This window comes from Lutra lutra, chromosome 2 (genome assembly GCF_902655055.1).
Source record: "Lutra lutra chromosome 2, mLutLut1.2, whole genome shotgun sequence".
In the NCBI taxonomy this organism is placed as follows: Eukaryota; Metazoa; Chordata; class Mammalia; order Carnivora; family Mustelidae; genus Lutra; species Lutra lutra.
Genome location: NC_062279.1, coordinates 208619263 through 208643983, shown reverse-complemented (window position 1 = coordinate 208643983; position 24721 = coordinate 208619263). Strand labels below are relative to the sequence as shown.

General features: G+C 45.8%; 1 protein-coding gene across 4 annotated transcripts in view; it reads left to right on the top strand.

The window, feature by feature from the left end:
• Positions 1-202: 202 nt before the first annotated feature.
• Positions 203-24721, top strand: part of PRKG2 (protein kinase cGMP-dependent 2) — a 105882-nt gene continuing 81363 nt past the window's right edge. For 2 of the 4 annotated variants that reach the window (XM_047719663.1, XM_047719659.1), the window contains exons 1-2: positions 10280-10409; positions 10575-11048. In XM_047719663.1, coding sequence (XP_047575619.1) covers positions 10588-11048 — 461 coding nt within the window. In that variant the 5' untranslated portion in view covers positions 10280-10409; positions 10575-10587. Of the gene's footprint in view, positions 556-844; positions 976-10279; positions 10410-10574; positions 11049-24721 lie in introns of those variants that run through there. The other 2 variants (XM_047719662.1, XM_047719660.1) reach the window with 2 other exon arrangements.

Sequence of the window (24721 nt, the reverse complement as noted above, 5' to 3'; positions counted from 1 at the left end):
ATATTTAGAAAACCATAATGCAAGCCTCAGGGGAAAAACAAAACAAGGCAAACAACCGTGGAATCAGAAGGCGACTGGGCGAGCAACAGCGGCCTGGGCGAGCAGGGAGGGTCCCTGCTCAGGGACCCACCGGTTCCCAAGGTCTAATCTCTCCTCCTTAAAACTCGGTGCAAACCCCTGCCCCCGGGATCACGTGAGCGGCAAACCAGGCGCAAGTTGTGGCTCCAGAGTCCGGGGAGAGCGCGGCTCGGGGCTCCTGGGGTCACCCGTCCGCTGGGAGGGCAGCGAGTGACCCTGAGAGCGCGTCCGGCCCTGCGCCCCGCGTGCGCTCCGCGAGGGAAGGCGAGCTGGGGAGGGGGGCGCACGGCAGACGGGGGTGGAGACGAACGCGCCCCCAAACTTTCCTGTCCCCTCGTCCCACACGCTCGAGGTGGAAATAACAGTAACATAAAACACGCTTTACCCCGACGTTACCTCCCTCCAGCGGCCTCGCTCCGGAGGGAAGCGGTGTAAAGTGCGGACCGGGCTCCGGCCGAGGCTCGTCGCGGAGCAAAGGTTCGGCCGCGGGGGATGCGCGCGGGGACCCCACCTTCCGGGAGGCCGGCTCCGCGCTCCGGCCCGCGGCCGCCCCGCTGACCCTCCCCCTCCTCCGCCTCCTCCCCTCCCTCCTCCCTCCCTCCCTCCCTCCCCGCGCGTCTGCTCCGCACCGGCCCCCGCGGAGGAGCCTGGCGGCAGCACCCGAGCCGCCGCAGCTCCCGCCCGCAGCGCGCTCGCCCGCGCCCCCGGATCCCACGCAGCCGGAGCCCCGGGCCCGCGCCGCGCGTCCCGCGCACGGCCGGGCTCGCCGAGGGCCCCGCGCTCCAGGCTCGGGCGCCGCGGGCGGCAGGGGAGGGCGGCGCGGGAGAGGACGCGGAGGCGCGGGGGCGGCGGCGCCAAGGTGACGAGCTGCGCACCTGGAAAGTTCCCGGCGGTGCGGTGAGCTCGGCGGGCGGCAGGCTGGGGCGCGGGGGCCGCGCGGGGAGGCGCGGGGCCGGGGTGCGCCGGTGCATGCGGGGCGCGCGGGGCGCCGTTCCACACCCGCCGCTCCCTGCGTGTGTGTGTGGACGCGGGCGCGCGCTGCTCGCGGGCTGTGGCCGTGCTCCCCGGCGCCGCGGGCGCGGACGGGCTGCGTGATCCTAAGATGCGGGCAGGGGCGGGAGGGGCGAGCTCGGCTCTGGGGGCGGGGGTCCTGCGGCTGTCACCACCGTGGCGGCGGCGCTCCGGGGCCGGGGCTCCTCCAGCCCTGCGGAGCGGCGACAGGCGGGCCCGGGCGCGAGGACTTGGGAGTCCGCGCAAACTTGGGCGGGTGCTCGGGGGCGCTCCCAGCTCCCGGAGGCGCTTTCGCGTTCCTGCTTTCTAAGTGATGCAGAGACAGGAGCGAGCGGACCCCGCAAATCGTCCGCTTAGAGGATCGGGGAGAAAGCAGGGGTCAGCGTGGGGAAGGACTAGGGTGCGGATGGGCGGCGGTCGAGGCCGGAGATGAGGATAGGAACCACGGAGGCAGAATTAACAGGTAGAAAAGTCTGATTTCCACCTTGTTCCAGAGGTTCCGAGGGGCTCTTTTTGTTTGTTTGTTTGTTTGTTTTTTTGTTTTTTGTTGTTGTTGTTTTTAAATAAGGGAAGGGAGCAACGTACAGCTCCCGACCCCCGTCCCCAGTTCTTTAGAAATCATTGTCTCTTTTCTTGGCAAGTTTCTGTTTAACTCCCGGACAAGCACAGTGTCTGTGGCCGATCTCCTGTGTAGTGCACGGGAGAGCAGGACCTAATATGGTGGAGAATCCTCTTTGGAGAACGAGAGGCCATTGTGCCTGCGCTGAGACACTGTGTACCTGAAAATAAACGGCCTCAAACGATGTGGCAGAGATCTCTGTGCTCCGTGTGCAGGCTGAACTACAGTCCTGTGCGGTCCTTACAGGTGAGGCTAACTCGCCCCCGGGGAAGGCGGGTGCTGCCTGGATGTTGCTCAAATCTTCTGATCCCACGTTGTCTTCCTCTAGGCCATTTCCCTATCAGTTCTTCCCTCTTCTATGATTTCATTTTTCTACATCTTCACGGTTCATGATTCCAGGCTTACAAACACACCCAAGTTCCCACTGTTGTAAAAATCCACTTCATGAACCAAGTTATCATCTTGAACCCCCTGCTCTCAAGGTCAGCTCTTCCCACGGTTCTTTGGAATCAGATTTCTATCCCAACTCTTGTGTGAAAGGCTAAATTCCATGCTTTTCCCCTCTGATTTAATTTGCTTTGGTGTATCTGTGGGATGTAAACGGCAGCCTGCTCACTTCTTGGAAATCGTTCCTTCCTGGCCTCTAGGATACTTCTGCGAGTTCTCTTACTTGTACAACTGCGCCTTCTGCGTCTTCCTTATTTGCTTCTCTGCCTCTTCTCCTATCAACAGGATCTGTAGGTATTATCTAGATGTACATATGTAATGGCAGAGGCATTCCCTCTCTTTCTCAGAGTGATCTCATCTACTAATGGGACTTCAAAGTCTTCCCTCTGTAAAGCAGTCTCTTGCCTCGACCTTTCTTTTTTGCTGCTATCTGCTCGACATTTCTACCGTGATGACACTCAGACACCTCATGCTCAACACAGATAAGGTCAGCTTCATTCCTGTCCCCATAAATCACGCTCATTGCCCTGACTTGGGTCAATGTCACAGCGCCCAGCCCATAGGTGGTGCTCTGTTCATCTTTGAATGAATGAATCAGTTAATAGTACTACCTTCCTCTAAGTCTTCTAAGATCAAAATATTGGGATCATTTTCTTTCTTTCTTTCTTTCTTTCTTTCTTTCTTTCTTTCTTTCTTTCTCTTTTTAACTTCCCTCTGTGTATACCCATTTACTCAACACATTGAGGGATTTAGTCCCTGCAGGATTCCTTCCACCAATCTTATTCTGACTATGAACCCATTCATACCCTCTCTCACTTTTACCAAAGCAATAGCTTCTTCTTTCCCTATCTCTAGTTTTTCTTTCACGTGGGATGTATGCCTAGATATTTTTCCTCTCCTTATTGCCAGTCTCCTGGGCATGTTAATCTACTACTTCAGCTTCAGCCTGTACTGAGGCTATCAGACACATTTGTAACTCCCTGCTCCTGATTTTCCAGTCCTCACATCTTACAGCCTACTGAACTCCTCCATATTAGTTTCTACAGGTCCTTCAAACGGAGCATGTCCGGAATTGAACTCCCTGTCTCATCCCTCCAATCTGCTCCTCTTTTTGGTTAATGACATCCCCTCTTACCCAGTTTGCCACAGTGGAAATTTCCAAATCTTTGTTCTCTTTCTTCTTATCACCACTCAAGTTCCATCAGCTATAATATCCTGACCTACACCTATAAAATTACATTTCTCTGTCTTGGCCTGTCTATCTGATACTGCGGCGTCCAAAAATAGCTGAATGGAATGCCACCACATTGGACAGTGAAAACACAGGATATGTGTCATTCGTAAAATTCACTATGAACATTCTGTTGGGTGGAGAGGCCCTTCAAAGAGAGAGTCAACCTCTGGGATAGCTGGAACTGAGCTCATATGACTGCCTGAGGAAAGAAGATTGCTCTCGAACTGACATGCTGTGGCTACAGAAAACACACAGTAGATTCAAAACTGAGTCCCAGGTCATCAGTCACAAGACGGGTGGATGGTTCTAACTGTAGCAGCAACAGGGTGCTGAGCTGTTCTCACAAGGGCAGCTCTGTCTGCTTCATCTTGGGGAGAAGAAGCAGGGGTTTATATATTTAGTGATGGTTAATTATTTTATAAAAGAAATTTGGTGAAACAAATTAAGGATAGCACCAAATGCATCAGTTTCACATAGACTTAAAAGACTATTTATAAAAACTTGTGTAATTCACTTCTCTGATTTCAGTGCAAACTCTCTATATCATAAAGAAAAAGAATTGATTCTACTTTTCATGGTCTATTGAAGGCCAGGAAATTGCGGAGTTACCTGTAGTCATAGCTTTTACCAAATCCCTGATGATCATGGTTTTCTCTTCTGGCTGCCATGGAGTTGGTTCATGTAAGTAGAGTTATCTTGAGTTCCAGAAGTTCAAGACATGAGCATGGGGTTGGGACTTTGGCCTTACCTGGTCCCCATCACCTTTTACTCGGATTGATGCAATAACCTCTTACTTCGTTCCTCCCTCTAAGCTCTTTTCACTCCATTCCATATTTATGGCCAAGAAAATAGTCTTTTCTCAAGGACAAATCTGACCATATAACTTGAAAAAAACTTGACCTACACTAAAATGCAGATACCATAACATGGCATATGAATTCTTCAGTGTCTTTTTCCTGCCCTAGACTTTTCATGGCTCGTCACTCTCTTTCTCCCACCGTGCATCTCAGTCTGTTTCCTGGATATGCTGTCAACTTTTTTGCCTTCACTCTTTAATACATGTTTTTTTTTAAATTAATAGACTTTAGTTTTTAGAGCAATTTTAGGTTTATAGAAAAATTAAGCGAAAATTACAGAGTTTCCATATGCTCCCCTGCCCCTCCTCCTATCCCCTATTCTTAACATCTTGTATCAATGTGATACATTGATACAATTGTATAATAATATATATTATTATTATGTTATTATATATTATTTATAAATATAATATATTATAATATATTATTATATTACATATTATTATTATATTATATATTATATATATAGTATGGTAATAAATGTCACATTTGTTATAATTGATGAACCAGGATTGGCCCATGATTAGTAACTCAAGTACCTAGTGAACAATAGGGTTCATTCTTTGTATTGTACGTTCTGTGGGTTTGGACAAGATGCATATCCACCATCACAGCATCACACAGTAGTTTCACGGCCCAGAAACCCCCCGGTGCTCCTCCTATTCTTTCCTCTTTCCCTCTCCCCAAGTCTCTGCAACCACTGATCTTTTCAAGGTTTCTAAATTTTGTCTTTTCCAGCATGTCATATAGTTGGAATCATGCTGTACATAGATTTTCCAGACTGACGTCTTTCACTTAGCAATATGTATTTAAAATGCCTCCATGTCTTGTCATGGCTTGATCATTATAACTTTTCAACCCTGAATAATATTTCGTTGTCTAGGTTTACCGCAGTTTGTTTACATGTCTGTCCAGTGATGGACATCCCGATTGCTTCGACGTTGTGGCAGTTATGAATAAAGCTACTGCAGATATCCATGTGCAGGTTTTGGTGTGGACGTACATGTTCATGTCAGTCAAATTAATACCAAGGAACACTACTGATAGATTATATAATTATGTAGCTTTATAAGCGACTCCCAAACTGTCTTCCAGAGTTACTGTATCACTTCACACTCCCATTAGCAATGAATGGGTGTTCTTGCTGCTCCACATTCTTTCCAGCATTTGGTGTTGTCAGTGTTTGGATTTTGGTCATTCTGATAGGTATATGGTGGTATCTCACGACTGATTTATTTGGAGATTCTCTAACGACATACAATGTTGAGCATATTTTCACATCCTTATTTTCCACATGTGTATCTTCTGTGGTGACGTATCTGTTTAGATTTTTGCCCATTTAAAAAATATTTTATTAATTTATTTGACAGAGAGAGAGAGTGAGAGAGCACAGCAGGCAGAGCAGCAGGTAGAGGGAGAGGGAGAAGTGGACTCACCACTGAGCAGAGAGCCCAGAGGTGGGGCTTGATCCCAGCACCCTGGGATCATGATCTGAGCTGAAGTCAGATGTTTAACTGATTGAGCCACACGTGCACCCCTTATTTTTGCCCATTTTTTAACTGGGTTGTTTGTTTTCCTATTGTTGAATGTTAAGTGTTCTTTGTATATTTTGGATACTAGTCCTTTATTAAATATGTGCTTTGCAAGTGCTCTCTCCCAGTCTTGGCTTGTTGTTGCATTCAGTCAATGGTGTCTTTGCAGAGCAGATGTTTTAAGGGTTAATGAAGTCTACCTTATCGACTCTTTTCTTTTCATGGATTGTGCTTTTGATGTTTTATCTAAAAAGTCATCGCCAGGGGTGCCTGGGTGGCTCAGTGGGTTAAAGTCTCTGCCTTTGGCTCAGGTCATGATCTCGGGGTCTTGGGATCGAGCCCCGCGTCGGGCTCTCTGCTCAGCGGGGAGCCTGCTTCCTCCTCTCTCTCTGCCTGCCTCTCTGCCTACCTGTGATCTCTGTCTGTCAAATAAAATATTAAAAAAAAATAAAAAGTCATCACCAAACCCAAGATCACTTAGAATTTTGCCTCTATTGTCTTACTAGCAATTTTATAGTTTTGTGTTTTATGTTTAGGTCTTCGATACATTTGAGGATGATTTTTGTGAAAGATATAAGATCTGTATCTAGATTAATGTGGGTGTGTCCAGTTTGTTAAAAAACTATCCTTTCTCCACTGAACTGTTTTTGTTCCTTTGTCAAAGGTCAGTTAACCATATTTGTGTGAGTCCCTTTCCGAGCTCTGTTATGTCCCGTTGATCGATTCGTCTTTCACTAACCCCGCTGTCTTGGTACTGCAGCTGTAGAGTAAGTCCTTTTTGACTAGTAAGTTCTGAAGTCTGCTTGAATCACCACTGCCTGGTTCTCTGATAATATTGTGTTCATTTAGTGCATGGTTTTTGATCAGTACATTTTTCTACTGAGTTATTTTGTTGGGTAAATAATGGTAACAGTACTAATAATAATGTTAAATAATGGTAACAGTAAAAGTAATAATGTTTAATATGGCTTATCTCATTTGACCCTCTAACAACTTTACATGATGTGCATAGTGACTTTCATCTGCCCGTGGCTCTGTCTGTAGGTCTGTCCATCTATTCTATTATTGACACCCAAGCCCAAAGTCATGCCCGAGGACAGATATATACTAAGGAAACTGCTTGGGTTGAGAGTCTGGCTCTGTCACCTTAGTCAGCACTGTATCATCTCCCATATTTACAGATAAATGTATTTATGTCAGACTCCATATGGGGAGAGAGAGAAATAGATATCATCTAGATCAGAGCCAAGATTGTGGTTTCAAACTAGTTTAGGGCTGGAGGAAAACACAGACAACAGAGCCCAGCTGCCCCCACACCGGCCACCAGGTGTTTGACCACACGCAAGAGCCTTCGCAGGCAGTTTGGCTTCTCCTGCGTCTTCCAGGTACTGCTTGTTTGGGATATTTCCTAAGTGGTGATCAAATTAATGCAATAATAATTTAAAATTGCATGTATTTTCTTCTTTTCTTGCTCAATGCCACAACTCATTCCATTCCTCTTGCCTGTTTATGGAGACAGAAGAATCCCACCTTCACGGTGAGCCTTTTTTTTTTTTTTTTAAATTAATTGTCTTCCCAGATAGTTTGGTGGGCCCCTTTGGTTGAAGGCTTACCCTGACTATGTGCAAACAGGTAGAGGCAGTATGAGGGAATGACAAAGCTTGTGGAGTCCTTACAGTCCTGGATCCTGAGCTGGGTCATTCATGAAGCTTTCTGGTCTCCATTCTTAGGTGGAGCTTCCCTTCTCAGGGGAGGTTGCCCAGGCTTTTCCAGAATCATTTCTTTCTTTAATGGAAGAGATAAGCCAGGCAGAGTAAGGTTCCCCTCACCCCCAGGGAATAACTGGCATCTTTAGAGACCTCTTGTCTGGAAGACATCCAACATGCTAGACTTTGTCCCAACCACCAATGATCTCTTCTGGGAGTTTCCTCCCACCAAGACACTCAGTGCCTGTCTCCAGCACTGTAAGAGCTACTTCCAGTAGTGGTGCCTGTTGTGTGTCAAACATTGTACAGGATACCTTATAAACATAATCTTCATAATGACCTTATGAGCTGAATATAATTATACCCGCTTCCTAGATTGGAAAACAGGATTCTAAGTCATTTGTAGAAGGTCACACAACTGGAAAGAGCAGGTTGTCTTCCAAACCCTGGCTGGCCTGACTGTGTTGCTCACCTTAAATTCTCATCTTCATCTCCAAGTTCATTTCTTATTACATCAAGTCTTGCCCTCCGATTCTAAGAATGACCCTAATGACCTGCAGTTGCTAGTTTGATGGAGCGACATCCTGTGTTTCTAGCAATATGTTCTCCTTGTGGCTAGCAATACATTTTTGAAAAAGAGCTTATCTATCCTAGTGACTGATATAGGAAACAGTGAATCTAATTAGATTTTGTGAAGCCAGGCACTTGAAGCTTTGGCTTGAGGGACAACAAAATTTAAATGAGTGAGCTAACTGAGAAATCAGACTCAGCATTGAGCCATTCAGTAACTTACTTACGTATCTTAAATTTGTTACTTGAAAGATCAGTTAATTTCACCCCCCTTAAGAATTCTTGGCTTAAAGGATTTACACAGTTTCTAAAGCATCTGCATTAAAACGGGGGAAGAGCTGGTGTTTTGGGAGAACTTAACACCTGTCTCATTGTGTTTCAAGTTTGTAAAATTATTGGATTGGAATAGGGTATTTTGAGTACTATACATAGAGCAAAAATGTTTCTAAGCCTTTTCATATTAAGAATGTTGGAACTCTTTTCTCTGTCCAATTGGATTCCAAATTCATGGAGTTATGCCCCTGATATAGTACATGGCACTGCCTTAGGTCTTAGTAAACAGTTGTTCTATGAATAAGAGTAAGTTAGTTTAATGTTACTTTTCAAAGTTTTTATGCTCACTTTTTTTTTTTTTTTTAATAAGGCAATACCTTTTCCTCCAACCCACCCCTTCCTCCAACCTGCCTTGGTTGGGAATGCTTGTCCATGGACCTAAAAAGCATGTCTAGGAAATGGGTTACTGCTGGATGTTAAAAATTTGTGCACTCATTAATTTAAGACACCCCTGGGAGCCCCATCTCACGCCTGCCGTGCAGAATCACATTCAGGTTTATTCCTAGGTCCCAGTCTCATGTCTTCTGAATTGCTTATTTGGATACAAGGGTGTCCACTTTGTTGAATTCTAGTCTCCTCAGCCTCTTTATATATTCTTAATATGTAAGAAGAGTCAATACTGCCAAGTCAAGAGAAACTTAAAGGTTACGCCTGCCACTTCTCTGCAGCATCGCATGGCGGTCTTCCGGAGGCTAATGTTGAGTAATGCCCACTCTGAACCTGAGTTCTATGAGGAACATCTGGGCATTACGAGATTCCTTCTGTCAGGACGTTTATTTGCTGCGTGTGCCGCCTGTCTCAGGCCATGTGCATTGGCTGTTTGGCTGCGTCTGCTTGAGGCTTACAGGCTGTTTTACATCTGTCCGCCTTTGCCTTTACTGCCGTAGAGGTCACGATGATCCTGGGGGAGCTAGTGAAATTAGTCTGAGCTTTCATTTCTCCTTGAGTTTGAAACTTAGAGGGAGAGAGGGCAAGAATGTGGGGCTTTTCTAACTACAAAGTGTCATCTAGATCTTCGGGTGCTACATCATGAGAGAGAATTTAAACTTAGTTTACAAGTGTTATAATGCGTCTTGAGCTATGGCTGTCAAAAAGTACACCTGTGGAAGTCTGACGTTTAGATAGGTAGCCTAAAAAGACCTACACCTAATGGGAATTAATCAAAGCAGTATTTTTCCAAACTCACCTTTTCAAGTTCTCCTTACTGGTTTTGCTCATATGCGCTTCTGATCTGCAGGAGATTTTTTAAAAATTTTTCATTGAATTGATTCAGTAAGCCTGGTACCTAATTTATCTCCCACTTAAGCAATAATATCAATGAAATCACCAGTTTGTGGGGCCAGTTACTTGTATTTATAAGGAATGTTACAGTAAACACAGAGCTTTGAACAACGATGAAAGGATTCTGACAGAATTAAAACCACCTTGATAATCCTCATTTATGTTACCCCCGCCTGAGATCTACTGGTTAGGGACGCACGTTGGGGCCTACATTGAGCATATTGTGAACCGGAAAGGAGTGGAGCCTTGCACCGAACATCATCGTTTTGGGATAAACCTTGGCTTAAGGATATTACATAAAGGATGTCAAGGACTCTTTATCCCTCTGTTTTCCTTTCTAGGAACTGTTGCCCAGAACTTTTTAACAGGGAAATACAGAACACAGGGGTGCACGCAGCAGGAGGAACGCGTTATAAGGCGGCAGAACGGCTCGGTCTGGTCCACAGGAGGAAAGCAGACGCGGTTTTCTAGATCAGGGAGTAGTTTATTGCCGCGGCTGCACAGGGAGCTGGGAAAGCGGTGCCCAGTCCGAGCCTCTGCTTCTGTAGCGGCTCCTTCGTGTGGCCTCTTGGCTGTGCTGACGTCCAGTTTTGCTGTGGGGCCCTCGACGGCTGTCCGGGGAGAATGAGCGGAGAGACGCGCAGGGAGCTCGGGCCGCTGGTGCACAGTGCTTCGGTGTGACACCTGTGCCATCGTGAAAGGGACAGGGAACAGCAAAACCAAGTGCCAGCTCACGGGGAGGTGAAGGAAATCAGTGGCTCGCTCGCCGCCTGGAAGCAGGGGCACCACTGTCCATAGTGCTGACCCACGGGGTTCGCGCTTATGATCCAGATCGGGATGAGGCGGGCGGGCCGGGACGTGGGTCTCTCCCGCACTGGGTCACCCCGATTCTCTGCCTTCTCGCAGGTCCTGGAGCAAGATGGGCAATGGGTCGGTGAAACCCAAGCACCCCAAGCACCCCGATGGCCGCGCGGGGCCCCCAGGGGTGCAGGCGCTGCGGGCCAGGGTGGCCGAGCTGGAGAGCGAGCTGCGGCGGAGGGAGGCGGACGTCCAGGAGCGCGAGTACCAGCTGAAGGAGCTGCGGGAGCAGCTGGCCAAGCAGACGGCGGCCGTGGCGGAGCTCACCGAGCAGCTGCAGGCCAAGTGCGTCCAGCTCAACCAGCTGCAGGACGTGGTGCGCTCGCAGGGCGGTGGCGCGCCGCAGGCCTCGCCCGGGAAGGCGCCGCTGGACGTCCACCGCGAGGCCTCGGGCTTGGTCTCCCTGCACAGCAGGCGGGGGGCAAAGGCCGGGGTGTCTGCGGAGCCCACGAGCCGGACCTACGACCTCAACAAGCCCCCGGAGTTCTCCTTCGAGAAGGCGAGAGTCAGGAAGGACTCCAGGTGAGGGGCGCGCGCTCCGGCCGGGCAGGGCAGGGGCTTCCTCCGGCCGCTTCGGGGAAAGGGGACACGACCCCTCTCGGATGTGGACACAGGGGACCTCCAGCGTGGGTGGGTCCTGGAGAAGGGCCCCTCGAAGCTGAGCTCCCCTTTCCACGGGGGAGGCGCTCAGCCGGCCCTTGGGATGCGTGTACCCGGGAGCTGAGCTCGCGAAGGTCATGTCGGTCATCCCGAGCGCCCCGAGGGCTGCGCGGAGGGGGTCCCAGGAGGCCTGCCCGGAGGAGTAGGCTTGGATGCGGGTACGGATCACCGTGCATGGTCAGTGTGCGGGCTCAACCCTGCTGCCCGCACCGACGCTAAGCGTCAGGGAAAGGAAGAAGTGGGATCCTCAGAGGGGGGCGAATTCGTGCTCACCCCACGGCGCGGGCGGAGCACCACGGCCTGCCGCTGTGTTAGATGCCCGGCGGGTGTTAGCGCGCAGACAGGCGCAGAGCCTTCCTGGGGGAGACCGCCGTCTACACAAAGACCAGCGGACGCGGGGTAATTACTAACTGGGATAAATGGTATGATGGGACCAACGGGATCAGTATCGTGCTGGTGTCTGCAGTTCGGGGAGAGAAAGGCAAGAAACAGCACAACTGGGGTTGTCCTGGAGGCCTGGCTGACGAGGTGACCTTTACCTGAGGCCTGAAGGAGGAAAAAAAGCCTGGATGGGGTGGAAAGGGCATTTCAGGTGGAGGGAACAATCAAAAGAATGAATTTTGAAAATAAAGATGTTTACAAGAAATTATAAATGTTGATGATAGCGTTCTTGTACGTGCGTGCATGTGCACGTGTGTGTATACATTTCTTTTCCAACTGAAGGTTGGGTTTCCCAAGCTGGGAAGACTGACTAGAAACAACCCAAGTTAGGGTCTCTTTTCTGTATTATTTTTAAGTGAATGAACATTTATTAGTTGAAATTAAATCTTTCACCTTGATAACATCTTGGCTGAGCCTGGAACTCTTGAGCAAAATGCAAGATTTGTGAATCTAAAACAAATTTTAACTTATTCATAAACACAAGTCATATAAATCAACATAAAACATCTGACTTAAACAAATAAATGATTAATTTTGACAACAGAATTACAAAGGGAGGTTTAATTCATCAATTTGTTGACAGTCACATAGTGCGTGATCAATAAATATTTGCTAAGGAAACAAGTCACACTGGGTTATTAATCATAATACTCTGTGCCTGAAAGAAATCTGATTAATATTAGAGTTCAAAAGAGTTTGCTGTTAAAAAAAAAAAAAAGAGTTTGTTGTAAGCCAAGGCTTTTATTATTAGTTGGTTTAGGAAGGTCGTTTCTACTCCCTTTGCAAAACTAATATTTATTTTTAATGGTGTGGATTTGTGGATTTGTGCTGGAAATCATTTAATCTTCTCTTTTGATATAACAGATATTTGCATATATAGTAATATTACATATTACGTAGTCTATTATTATATGTATGTAAGCACAGTATATTATTTGTCCCACCAAAAATCTTTCAAATAGGAATGTTCTTGTATATCTAAGAGAAGCATCAGAGAATTTAATAGCAATTCATCTTCTTTGACCTGCCCGTACATATTCTACCAGATTTCTCTTGAGCAGAAGTTGTGTTCATTCTTTTGTTCCAAAGACTTGTCCATCTTGAGGCAGAACACCATTCTCCTGGTGTTAGGGAACTGGACCATCCAAGTTAGGGAACTGGACCAAACATATTCCTTTGTATAAAATTTCTTTCTTTGTATTTCTTTATTAACTCTTTTGTAATCAGGAAAAGAAATCAGTAGTTAGGTGCAGTCAGTTTCTGAGCCAAACCACCTGTCTATAGTGAGTGGGACACAGGAGGGAAAACATTAGAGCTCTTGAATGAGGACTAAAAATGACTCTCCTCATTGTAAAGGCAAGCCACGGGTACAAGTCTACGTTGAGGCCATGATGAAGAAGTAGGCTAATGGCTTTCTTTTGTTTGTTTTTTGTTTTTTTTTTTAATGAATAAATCCTGAAGAGACCAAACTAGATCATCCCTGTCCTAATGTTCCCTCATACAATTCCATAAAACATGTGGCTCTAAATTGAAAAAAAAATAATTAGAATTCGGGGACCATCCATTCTTTTTTCATGGATTGGTTTGTGCCCCAGGTTCCCTTGCAGCAGTTTTTGCCTCAAGTTTTCTTGCAATCTCCCTTGCAGATGTCTTTCTTTTTAAGTTTGGAATAACTGCCTAAATATAGATGGCTAACATCATCAAGTCAGAGACTTTAAATTTTCCAGTTTTTTAAAAATCAGTCAGCATTACAAATCATTTCCCAGTTTCAAGTAGTTCTAGTTTTAGAGAAAAGCCTCAAGTAAACTTTGGATATTATTATATATCTTTCACAGAGTCTACCAAAAATCTTGCAAGAAACAATTTTCTAGGAGTGAGAGCATTAGAAAAGAGGGGAGCGTCTTTAATTGATAAGAGGATGGCACTCGCTGGCTTAGCTACTTTTCCAAGCAGTTACTGGCGATATTAGAGAATTTAACGTATCCGTCAACATGTTTCCTTCATTGATTTTGAGGTTCTCATGACTTATTTGTTGAGCTCTATAAAGTTTCTTGGCTGATTTTATGACTGAATTTGTTCCTACTGATAAGTGGCAACAACACTTTGGAGTCCCTGCTTCCACACCAAGTCAGAAAACCACTGAACGGCTTTTTGGTCTTTTTGTCAGCAAGAATGTGTCCGATGAGTACCGGACTTAACAGTGAGCAGGAAAGTGAGGGGAGATTCCCAGCCCTCTTGCCGTCAACAGCGCTAGGCGTATACAATGTACCTGCGGAAACCGTGAGATAACACTGGGGGACGACAGATTTGTGACCTGAAGATTCAGATTCAGTAATTCATGAGAAACTGGAAAGCCCAGCCCCGGTACTTTGTGAGCTTGCTGGGGCCCGTGCTCAAGGTTATTGTAAATGACAAGTGAACCTCAGTAACGACCAGACAGCCCACTCATGCCAGCTTTGCTGTCCCGTACCCATCAAGTGTTCCCGTGGGGCATGAAGGGGGAACTTAAACTGTATAGAGGAACAATGTATGTACTGTAGTGGTGCTGGGAAACTCTTAACTCAGTGCTATTTGATAGGACTTTCTGCAGTGGTGGATGTGTTCTATAATCTGTGCTGCTCAGTGTGGTAGCCAAGAGCAAAATGGGGCTGTGAGCACTGGAACTATAGCTAGTGCCACAGAGGGATGGAATATTTATTTTAATTAACTTTATTTTATTTTTTTAAAAAGATTTCATTTATTTATTTGCAGAGAGAGAACAAGAGAGTAAGAGCAGTATTACAAGCGGGGTGAGTGGGAGAGGGAGAAGCAGGCTTCCCGATGAGCAGGGAGCCCAATGTGGGCCTCGATCCCAGGACCCTGATCATGACCTGAGCCAAAAGCAGAGTCTTAAACACTGAGCCACCCAGGCGCCCTGTTTTAATTAACTTTAAAATGGAATAGCCACGTGTCTGGTGGTTACTGTATTGGATGTTGCAGTTCTGGATTACGTAGTATGCTTTAACCGAAGTAGAGCTGACGCACAATGTTATGCTAGTTTTAGGCGTACAGTGTCGTGATTCGACCACTCTAAGGAATGCTGTGCTCCCCTGAAGCGTAGCTTCCATCTGTTGGGTCTATAGGACTATTACAATACCAGTGACTATGTCCCTATGCTGTGCCTTTCATCCCTGTGGCTTCCTGTTTCCAGAACTGGAAGCCTACACTCCACACCCCCCTTCATCCAGCCCCCATCGTCCTCCTTTTCGGCAATTACCAGTTTATTCTTTGTCTTTATGGGTGTGTTTCTGTTGGTTTGTTCTGCTTTGTTTTTAAGAGTCTGCATATAAGTGGAATTATATAGTATTTGTCTTTCTCTGTTAACTTATTTTACTTAGCACAATACCCTCTAGTTCCATCCATGTGGTCACAAATGACAAAATCTCATTCTTTCTATGGTTGAGTAATATTCCGCCACACACAGACACACCACAGCTTCTTGATCCATTCATCTGTTGATGGGCTCTTGGGTTGCTTCCATGCATTGGCTGTAAATAAGGTCGCAATAAACATAGGGATGTACGCATCTCTTAAAACCAGTGTTTTCATTTTCTTTGGGTAACTACCCAGGAGTGCGATTACTGGATTGTGTGCTGTTTCTGTTTTAATGATTTGAGGAACCTCCACACCGTTTTCCATAATGGTTGCACCAACTTACATTCCCACCAACAGTGCACTAGAGTTCCTTTTTCTCCGCATCTTGGCCCACATTTGTCATTTCCTATCTTTTTGATACTAGCGGTTCTGACGCGTGTAAGGTATGATCCCTCATTGTGGCTTTGATTTGCCTTTCTCTGATGATTGGTGATTTTGAACGTCTTCTCTTGCATCTGTTCGCCATTTTCAAGTCTTCTTTAGAAATCGATTGTGTGTTTTTGACTGGAACTGCTATTTCCTGAGATGGGAATTATGACCTAGAGAAGTTTGGCAAAAGTATGTAGACAACATAGGACTCGTATTTGGTTCCAGGACAAAGCCACAGCAAATGAGAATGTGCTTGTCAGACGGAGGTGAGCACAATGTGGGATCACTCTTAAATGGCACTGAACCTGCGGTGTATCATGGCCTTTTGCAGCGACTTGGCTTTGTATCCACTGACCATTTTTGACTTCAGAGGCATACAACTATGTGGGCACAGAGCCCGTTTCTATTACAGGTACTTAGCCTTACTGAAGTATCATAAATTTTGATGAGTCAGAGCACTACGGTGTATCAGGTGCTCTGATTTCTGACTTAAATTTATTATGGCAAACAGCTGGGGATTTAGAGCTGGAAGAACCTTTACCGCAGAAGAGGGGAGACAGGCAGGGGAGTTGCAGAGTATGTCACGGTAAGTGGCAGGGCTAAGTTTAGGACCCAAGATTCTTGACCTTGAAAGCAGTTCGTTTCCTCTACAATCCTGATTTTCTTAGAACTCCCCACAAAAATCAAAGCCCTCACGTCAGACAGTGTGGGCACCTTTTCACCTGCTTTATTGATGGATAGGAAGAGCATGGGTGCTTCCTGGCTCCTTCCAAGTGGAGCTGAGCAGAGCTTACTCACTCTATCAGTGCTTACCAAGTGCTGGATCCTCAGGGCTCAGGCCTGTGTGACACAGGGAATGGCTTAGATCTCCCTGATAGTGCACTCCGATATCTATGGAGGGGCACGAACGGGTTCCCAAATGAGCCCAGCACTCTTCAGGGCTGAGAACTGAATATTAGTGGCAGAGGAGGGCAAGGAAGCATTCAGATAGCGTTTTTGGTCATGTCTGACCTGCCTTGAGCACCAAGACAACCATGGACTCAGAGGTCAAACCTTTCCCTGAAATTAAATTTTCCGTTTATGTAGACATTGTTTAGCAAACTTCAGCATCGGCAGAGCAAAATTACAAGCTCATGCTGCATGTCTGGAAGAACACAGGCACATTAATCAGAGACATCTGGCAAGTTGCTAGTATGACTGCCTTTCGCTAAGAACGCAAAAACTATCATTTGAAACTATTGTTCTTCCCTGAAAAGGAAGGATAAAACAAAGACTTGCCTTCTGACTTCAGATGTTGACTCTAGTTTTAGGAAGGACAATTAGTTTCCATTGTCACTCCCACCGCAGGAGCAAAATAGGTAAAAGTAGAAAATGTTGGTGAGTCATCCATGGAAATAAGATCTACATGAAGGGATCGAGAAGGAGTGTGGTTGTTATCATCTGGGTTTCTGTCCTGAAGCAGGGCCGAGCATTTGAGTGTGTGTTACGGAAATGTGGCTTCTTTACTGGACAAAACTGCTTGTATGGAATGACCAGTAGTAGTAATAATAATAGCTTTTATATGTCACAAATTATGTGCCAGCCACCATTCTGGATGCTTCACAAATACTGAATTATTTAATTCTCACAACAAACCTATACCACAGACAGTATTATTACACCGCCATTCTATGCATGAGGAAACTGAGGCATGCGAAATTATCTTGTCTGAGATTACACGGCTCTTAATACCAGAGCCAGGATTCAACACCAGAAACTCTGCTGTCTCAAGTCTGTTCCAACAACTCCAATATACCACTTTTCCAAGATGAAAATTACATTTTGGTTGGGAACCCTTGTAAAAAAATTAAATATGTAATTAGAAATGGATGCGTTTCTAGTGCTTTGGTTTTGTATGATTCCACACAGCTCCCGGCTACTATATCTCCCTGAAAATGATGATTCCAGAAAGTACCGTCCTGCCCTCAGTTTGCGGTAGAGGAGCATGTGCTGGGATGGGAGAGAAAGAAACTTCTTTTTTTTTTACTTCCATGAAATCATGACTAGATGTTGCTGCTTGAGAGGTTCTATACCCAGATTTCACGTAATCGATTATTAAAGATTTGAAGGAGTGTGCGTACAGTTTTGCTTTGCTTTTGCTTTGACTTTGACTTTTGCTAATCAGTTGGACAGTTAAAAATTTGTATTTAATTGTCTTCACTTGCATCTTCCAAAAAGCAGAAAATGAAACTCTCTATATAAGGAAAGAAAGAAGACAAAGTCCAGTTGTGCGGTGATCTGATAGCCAGAGGCTACGGGTGAAGGCAGAGGGTGCTATGTCTGGCATAAGTGGTCAGCACGTTTGAGAACGGTGGTTACGTTTTCCTGCGGTGGCCTGCAATGAGACACCCCGATCAGACCCGGCTACGCAGGAATGCGTGAGAAAACGTTACTGGTTAACTGCTGGGAGTCTGTTCCTTTCTCGTGGAGACAGGAGACTTGCCTGATGAGGTGGGAGTTGCTTTCCATGGCACCAGAGAAAGAGAAGTGGAAGCTCAGAGTAGTTCAACAATTTTCTGAATTTGCTCAAGGTCGTGGGATCTGTAGTTCCCTGAACCAGGATTCACATCTGTGTCTGCCTGATGTCAAGTGCGAGCTCTCCTCCACGGTGTGTGAGGCAGGCACAGCCTGCCGTGGGAATGGCTCCCCCTGGAGGTGTGCATGCAGGGGAGTAGTGGAAAGGGTGATGCTGCTTAAAAAAAAAAAAAAAAAAAGGTAGGGGAGAGTTAAAGAGCACAGACAAGTTGAGGAACCTCCTAGAATTAGGTAGCGGCTACCTGGACATCTTGGTGACCTTAAGGAGGCTTAGGCGGACGTTCTGATTCCTGGCCCCAGTCCCTCTCACTTCTGGCCTCTGACCTGTCGTCTTTCTCTCCAGCAGCCGAAGGCTCTGGGCCCCCCTCACTGTGCACCCGCAGCCGGGTGGCCTCTCGGCTTCTCAGATGGTCTTCTGCTCGGTTTATGCCCTTTGGCTTCTCAGATGGTCTTCTGCTCGGTTTATGGCTGCCCTTTGCCCCTGCTCGCGTTATCCTCAAATCTTCTGGTCTGCCAGTTGCCAGGTGTTGGGGAAAATGTCTCATTAGGCCTCAGAAAACACTCGACACCCGAGGCCTCACTGCTGGGAACAGTCCAGAGTCCAGGCGCAGGTGGGCGCGCCCAGCTGCCTCGGAGCGGCGCCCGCGCTGGCGGTCTCCGTGCCCCCGGGTCCTGGCACGTGCCCTGCTGTCCTCAGACCCCACGAGAGCCAGCAGCCGTGGCTAGCGGCTGGGTAATGGCCAAGGTCTCCTTCAGTCCTTCGGGTCAACGGCTTCAGTTCAGTAACTAGAACCTCTTACTCAGCCAAGCTCATTTTTAATTTCGTTTTCTCCTTCTTTTGCTTCCCCTTTCTGTACGTCTGTCCCGTCTCTCCCTTTTCTATCGTGTACTTTTCGTCGGTTCCCCCTCATCTTCCTTCATCCTCAGCCAGTGGCCCCCAGTGCCGATTTCAAGTACCTGCTCCAGGCCAGGCACACCGCAGTGTGACCCCGGTTGGAATTCTCTCTGCAGGTTCACAGCCGCCTGCTGGCTAAGTATTATTGTCCGAGGCTTGGCAGGCAGAAGTCACCGGCCCGGGCTCACCGTGCAGTGCCGTGAGCCTTGTGACGTCCCCTGGATGTCAAGACAGCTGCCACCTAACCAGAGCCTCCCTGAAGCCTATACTCATTCTATTGTACTTGTTGCGATCTCACTTCTACGATGTTGACCACAGTCTGTGGGGCTGCTGGACTGCGGATAGGTTCCTGCAGATGAACCGAGTGGGTCTGGCTTTGAACCACCGTCCTGCAGGCCTGAGAGGAGCCTCCAGCTGCCCTCACTTACATCTTCTAAGTGTCTTCTGAAATGCGCTACTCTGTTCTGACCCAGTTTTTTCTTACAGACATTGCGTGTCTTTCTGGACAATGCCCATTTTCTGGTTAGATTCACAGGAAAGAGTACAATAGAAACAGTACAGTCCAGAAAACAGTGACCTTGGATCAGAGGGAAGCATCTCCACTGAACTTTGCCCTGAGAAGCAGCACAGTCTTCTTCCCAAGAAGCCTCCCTTTTCTCTCTGGAAGCCTGAGCAGCTCTGCTCCTGTCCCCTGACTTTTTCTAGGGTTTAAATTGCAATGGAATTCTCAAGAAAGGGAACATACCTGAAGCCAAGGGCAAAGCTTTTTGGTTTTTAGACTCTTTTTTAAATTTTATTTTTTTAAATTTACTTGACACACAGAGAGATCACAAGTAGTCAAGAGAGGCAGGCAGAGAGAGGGGGAAGCAGGCTCCCTGCTGAGCAGAGAGCCTGATGTGGGGCTCGATCCCAGGACCCTGGGACCATGACCTGAGCCAAAGGCAGATGCTCAACCAACTGAGCCACCGGGCGCCCGTTGGTTTTTAGACTCTTTCTAGAAGTACCTTGTCTGTGAAAGATATGTTTCTTATGTTTCTTGTATTTATTCTTTGATTAAAGCTGTTTCCTTCTCTTAAAATCTCATTTTAAAATAATTTACCTCCTTCCCTCCATGTTGACTCTCCTTCAGATTACTTGCTAGTCGTAGGTATTTTAGTGTAGCCTTGTTTAACAGGTTTTTGTTAAGTTTTTTGTTTTGTTGTTGTTGGTTTGTTTTGTTTGAGATATACAGCCAGGAATGACCAGAGGGTGTCTTGTATATAATTCAGACTAAAATGTGAGCAGTTGGGAACTCTCAGTGTCCATTTAATGCTTCCCGGAATGTATGTTTATCGTGTCCATTAATTTTAACTGGTAACTTTCAAGCCACAGGGGTTTGAGCATCCCTTTGGGGATGATAGATCAAGCTCTCGGAAATATGAAGGAAAGAAAGATCTGTAGCTTCCAGTCCCTTCTTTCCAGGTCAGATGAGGAAGAGGGAGGTAAAAGGCGAGAAAGGTATCACCTGAAATTTCTTGGAATAGAAACACTGGGAAAGCCAGGGGTATTCGTTTCCCGTGCTGAGTGATGAGCCAACACGAACCTAGCAGCTTAGCAACACATATTTGTTACCTAGAGTTTCCGTGGGAAAGTTGAGGAGTTGAGGCACCACAGTTAGGTCATCTGCTCAGGGTTTCACACTGTGAAACTTGTGACTGTTTCACTCTGTTGTCAGAGAGTCGGCTGGCTGTGTCCCTTCCTCGAGCTTTCTAGCGGAAGAAGCCCTCCTCCAAGCTCATGTGATTGTTGGCAGAATTCAGTTGCTTGTGGTTGTAGAACTGACGTCCCCATTTTTTTGCTGGCTGTCAGCAGAGGCAGCTCTCAGCTCCTAGTGGCTGCCCGGACTTCCTAGCCGCATCCTTGCTCCCAGACCCTTTCACAACGTGGCGGCTTACTTCTTCAAGGCCAGTTGGAGAATCCCTTTATAGTTGATTAAGATGAAATCTTATATCACACACATGCGGTGACCCTCCCTTCACTATCGCTGTATTCTGTTGGCAAGGAGCAGATCGCAGGTTCTACCTCTCTCAGGGGTTGGGGATTATACAAGAGTTTGACACAAGGGATTGGAGATCATGGAGCCATCTTAGAACCAGGCCCTTCTGTTTTTCTGTTGTGAGATTCCCCAGGTAAGAACGCCGGCCATGCTGGAGATGCAACGCTGTACGTAAAAATCCAGAGGCTTGTAGACGCGTGTCTGTGGCAGCAGGCTGTGAGCTATGTACCGTAGCCCAGACGTGAAAACAACCCAGATGTCCACTGATGATGGGATCAATGGGTAAATGAAATACAGTATATACATATAATGAGATATTATTCAGCCTTAAGAAGGGAAGGAAACTCCTTCCTTTTTTCATGCTATAACATGAACGAACCTTGAGGACATCATGCCAAGTGAGTAAGTCAGACCCAGAAGGACAAATATTGTGTTAGTCCACTTACATGGCATACCTAATCGCATTTGTAGAGACATAAAGCAGAATTGGAGGTTGCCAGGGGCTGGGAGTAGAGAATGGGAGTTATTGTTTAATGGGTAGAGTTTTAGTTTGGGAAGAAGAAAAAGGTTCTGCAGATGAATGGTGGTGATGGTTGATGAGAATATCCTTAGTGTGACTATACTGTATTCTTAAAAATCGTTAAAATGGTATAGTTTGCAAATATGTGTTTTACCACAATTAAAAAAAAATTCCAGAGTCCTGGGGCTGACTTGACAGCATTGGCCCCGATGTGCTAACCCACATTGCGGGTTCTGTATGGTTTCCTGGGACGAGGGAGAGAGGGTAACGATTTTCTTATTTCTCTGTTTATTTGTAATATTGCAGAGGAGAATAAGATACGGAAAACTCCTACAACAGACATTAATTTGTTATCGTTCATTAACCAGCCACTGTTAATTACTTGATAGTAATTGACAGTCTGCTTCACCAGCCCGCAGTGGTTGTTTCCAGTGCAGTGGGAATCGAGAGGAAAAGGACAACTTTAAGCTCCCTTGCCTTTTCTTGTTTACAGCCATAATTCGTAGCCTTAAGCGTGCATTGTAATCAGCTGGGGAGGATTTAAAAATACTGATCCTTGAGGTTTAACCGCCAGGGGGTCTTATTAAATTGGTTCGTGGTGAGCACCCTGGGCACCAGGATTTATACAGCCTCCTCAGAGGATCGTGATGTGCAGCGATGATTGGGAGCCAGTGTTTTGTTACAGGAACAAGCTTCCTACCGCCGACTCCAGAGACATTCAGTTCGACGACTGAAGAGCAGGGCTCATCTCAGACTTAGGACGATTGTGCATATCGTTGAGTGTGTCAGGTTAACTCCCTTGTAAATTTTGGTTGTTTTTAACGTTTCATTATTTTTTTTTTTTTTTTTTTTTTTTTTTTTTTTTTTTTTTTTTTGTGATGAGAAAGAAACCAACAGCATTCAGAGAGCATCCCAATGAATAGCTGTGGCTATTTATTTATTTTTTTTATTTATTTTTTTTTTTTAATTTTTTTTTTATTTTTTTTTCAGCATAACAGTATTCATTATTTTTGCACCACACCCAGTGCTCCATGCAATTCGTGCCCTCTACAATACCCACCACCTGGTGCCCCCAACCTCCCACCCCCCACCCCTTCAAAATTCTCAGATCATTTTTCAGAGTCCATAGTCTCTCATGGTTCACCTCCCCTTCCAATTTCCCTCAACTCCCTTCTCCTCTCCAACTCCCCTTGTCCTCCATGCTATTTGTTATGTTCCACAAATAAGTGAAACCATATAATAATTGACTCTCTCTGCTTGACTTATTTCACTCAGCATAATCTCTTCCAGTCCCGTCCATGTTGCTACAAAACTTGGGGATTCATCCTTTCTTTCTTTCTTTTTTTTTTTTTTACAGCTTTATAAACATATATTTTTATCCCCAGGGGTACAGGTCTGCGAATCGCCAGGTTTACACACTTCACAACACTCACCATAGCACACACCTTCCCCGATATCCATAACCCCACCCCCTCTCCCAACACCCTCCCCCCATCAACCCTCAGTTTGTTTTGTGAGATTAAGAGTCACTTATGGTTTGTCTCCCTCCCAATCCCAACTTGTTTCATTTACTCTTCTCCTACCCCCTCGACCCCCCATGTTGCATCTCCTCTCCCTCATATCAAGGAGATCATATGATAGTTGTCTTTCTCCGATTGACTTATTTCGCTAAGCATGATACCCTCTAGTTCCATCCACGTCGTCGCAAATGGCAAGATTTCATTTCTTTTGATGGCTGCATAGTATTCCATTGTGTATATATACCACATCTTCTTTATCCATTCGTCTGTTGATGGACATCTAGGTTCTTTCCATAGTTTGGCTATTGTAGACATTGCTGCTATAAACATTCGGGTGCATGTGCCCCTTCGGATCACTATGTTTGTATCTTTAGGGTAAATACCCAGCAGTGCAATTGCAGGGTCATAGGGTAGTTCTATTTTCAACATTTTGAGGAACCTCCATGCTGTTTTCCAGAGTGGTTGCACCAGCTTGCATTCCCACCAACAGTGTAGGAGGGTTCCCCTTTCTCCGCATCCTCGCCAGCATCTGTCATTTCCTGACTTGTTAATTTTAGCCATTCTGACTGGTGTGAGGTGATATCTCATGGTGGTTTTGATTTGTATTTCCCTGATGCCGAGTGATATGGAGCACTTTTTCATGTGTCTGTTGGCCATCTGGATGTCTTCTTTGCAGAAATGTCTGTTCATGTCCTCTGCCCATTTCTTGATTGGATTATTTGTTCTTTGGGTGTTGAGTTTGCTAAGTTCTTTATAGATTTTGGACACTAGCCCTTTATCTGATATGTCGTTTGCAAATATCTTCTCCCATTCTGTCAGTTGTCTTTTGGTTTTGTTCACTGTTTCCTTTGCTGTGCAAAAGCTTTTGATCTTGATAAAATCCCAAAAGTTCATTTTTGCCCTTGCTTCCCTTGCCTTTGGTGATGTTCCTAGGAAGATGTTGCTGCGGCTGACGTCGAAGAGGTTGCTGCCTGTGTTTTCCTCGAGGATTTTGATGGATTCCTTTCTCACATTGAGATCCTTTATCCATTTTGAGTCTATTTTCGTGTGTGGTGTAAGGAAATGATCCAATTTCATTTTTCTGCATGTGGCTGTCCAATTTTCCCAACACCATTTATTGAAGAGGCTGTCTTTTTTCCATTGGACATTCTTTCCTGCTTTGTCGAAGATGAGTTGACCATAGAGTTGAGGGTCCATTTCTGGGCTCTCTATTCTGTTCCATTGATCTATGTGTCTGTTTTTGTGCCAGTACCATGCTGTCTTGATGATGACAGCTTTGTAATAGAGCTTGAAGTCCGGAATTGTGATGCCACCAACTTTGGCTTTCTTTTTCAATATTCCTTTGGCTATTCGAGGTCTTTTCTGGTTCCATATAAATTTTAGGATTATTTGTTCCATTTCTTTGAAAAAAATGGATGGTACTTTGATAGGAATTGCATTAAATGTGTAGATTGCTTTAGGTAGCATAGACATTTTCACAATATTTATTCTTCCAATCCAGGAGCATGGAACATTTTTCCATTTCTTTGTGTCTTCCTCAATTTCTTTCATGAGTACTTTATAGTTTTCTGAGTATAGATTCTTAGTCTCTTTGGTTAGGTTTATTCCTAGGTATCTTATAGTTTTGGGTGCAATTGTAAATGGGATGGACTCCTTAATTTCTCTTTCTTCTGTCTTGTTGTTGGTGTAGAGAAGTGCAACTGATTTCTGTGCATTGATTTTATATCCTGACACTTTACTGAATTCCTGTACAAGTTCTAGCAGTTT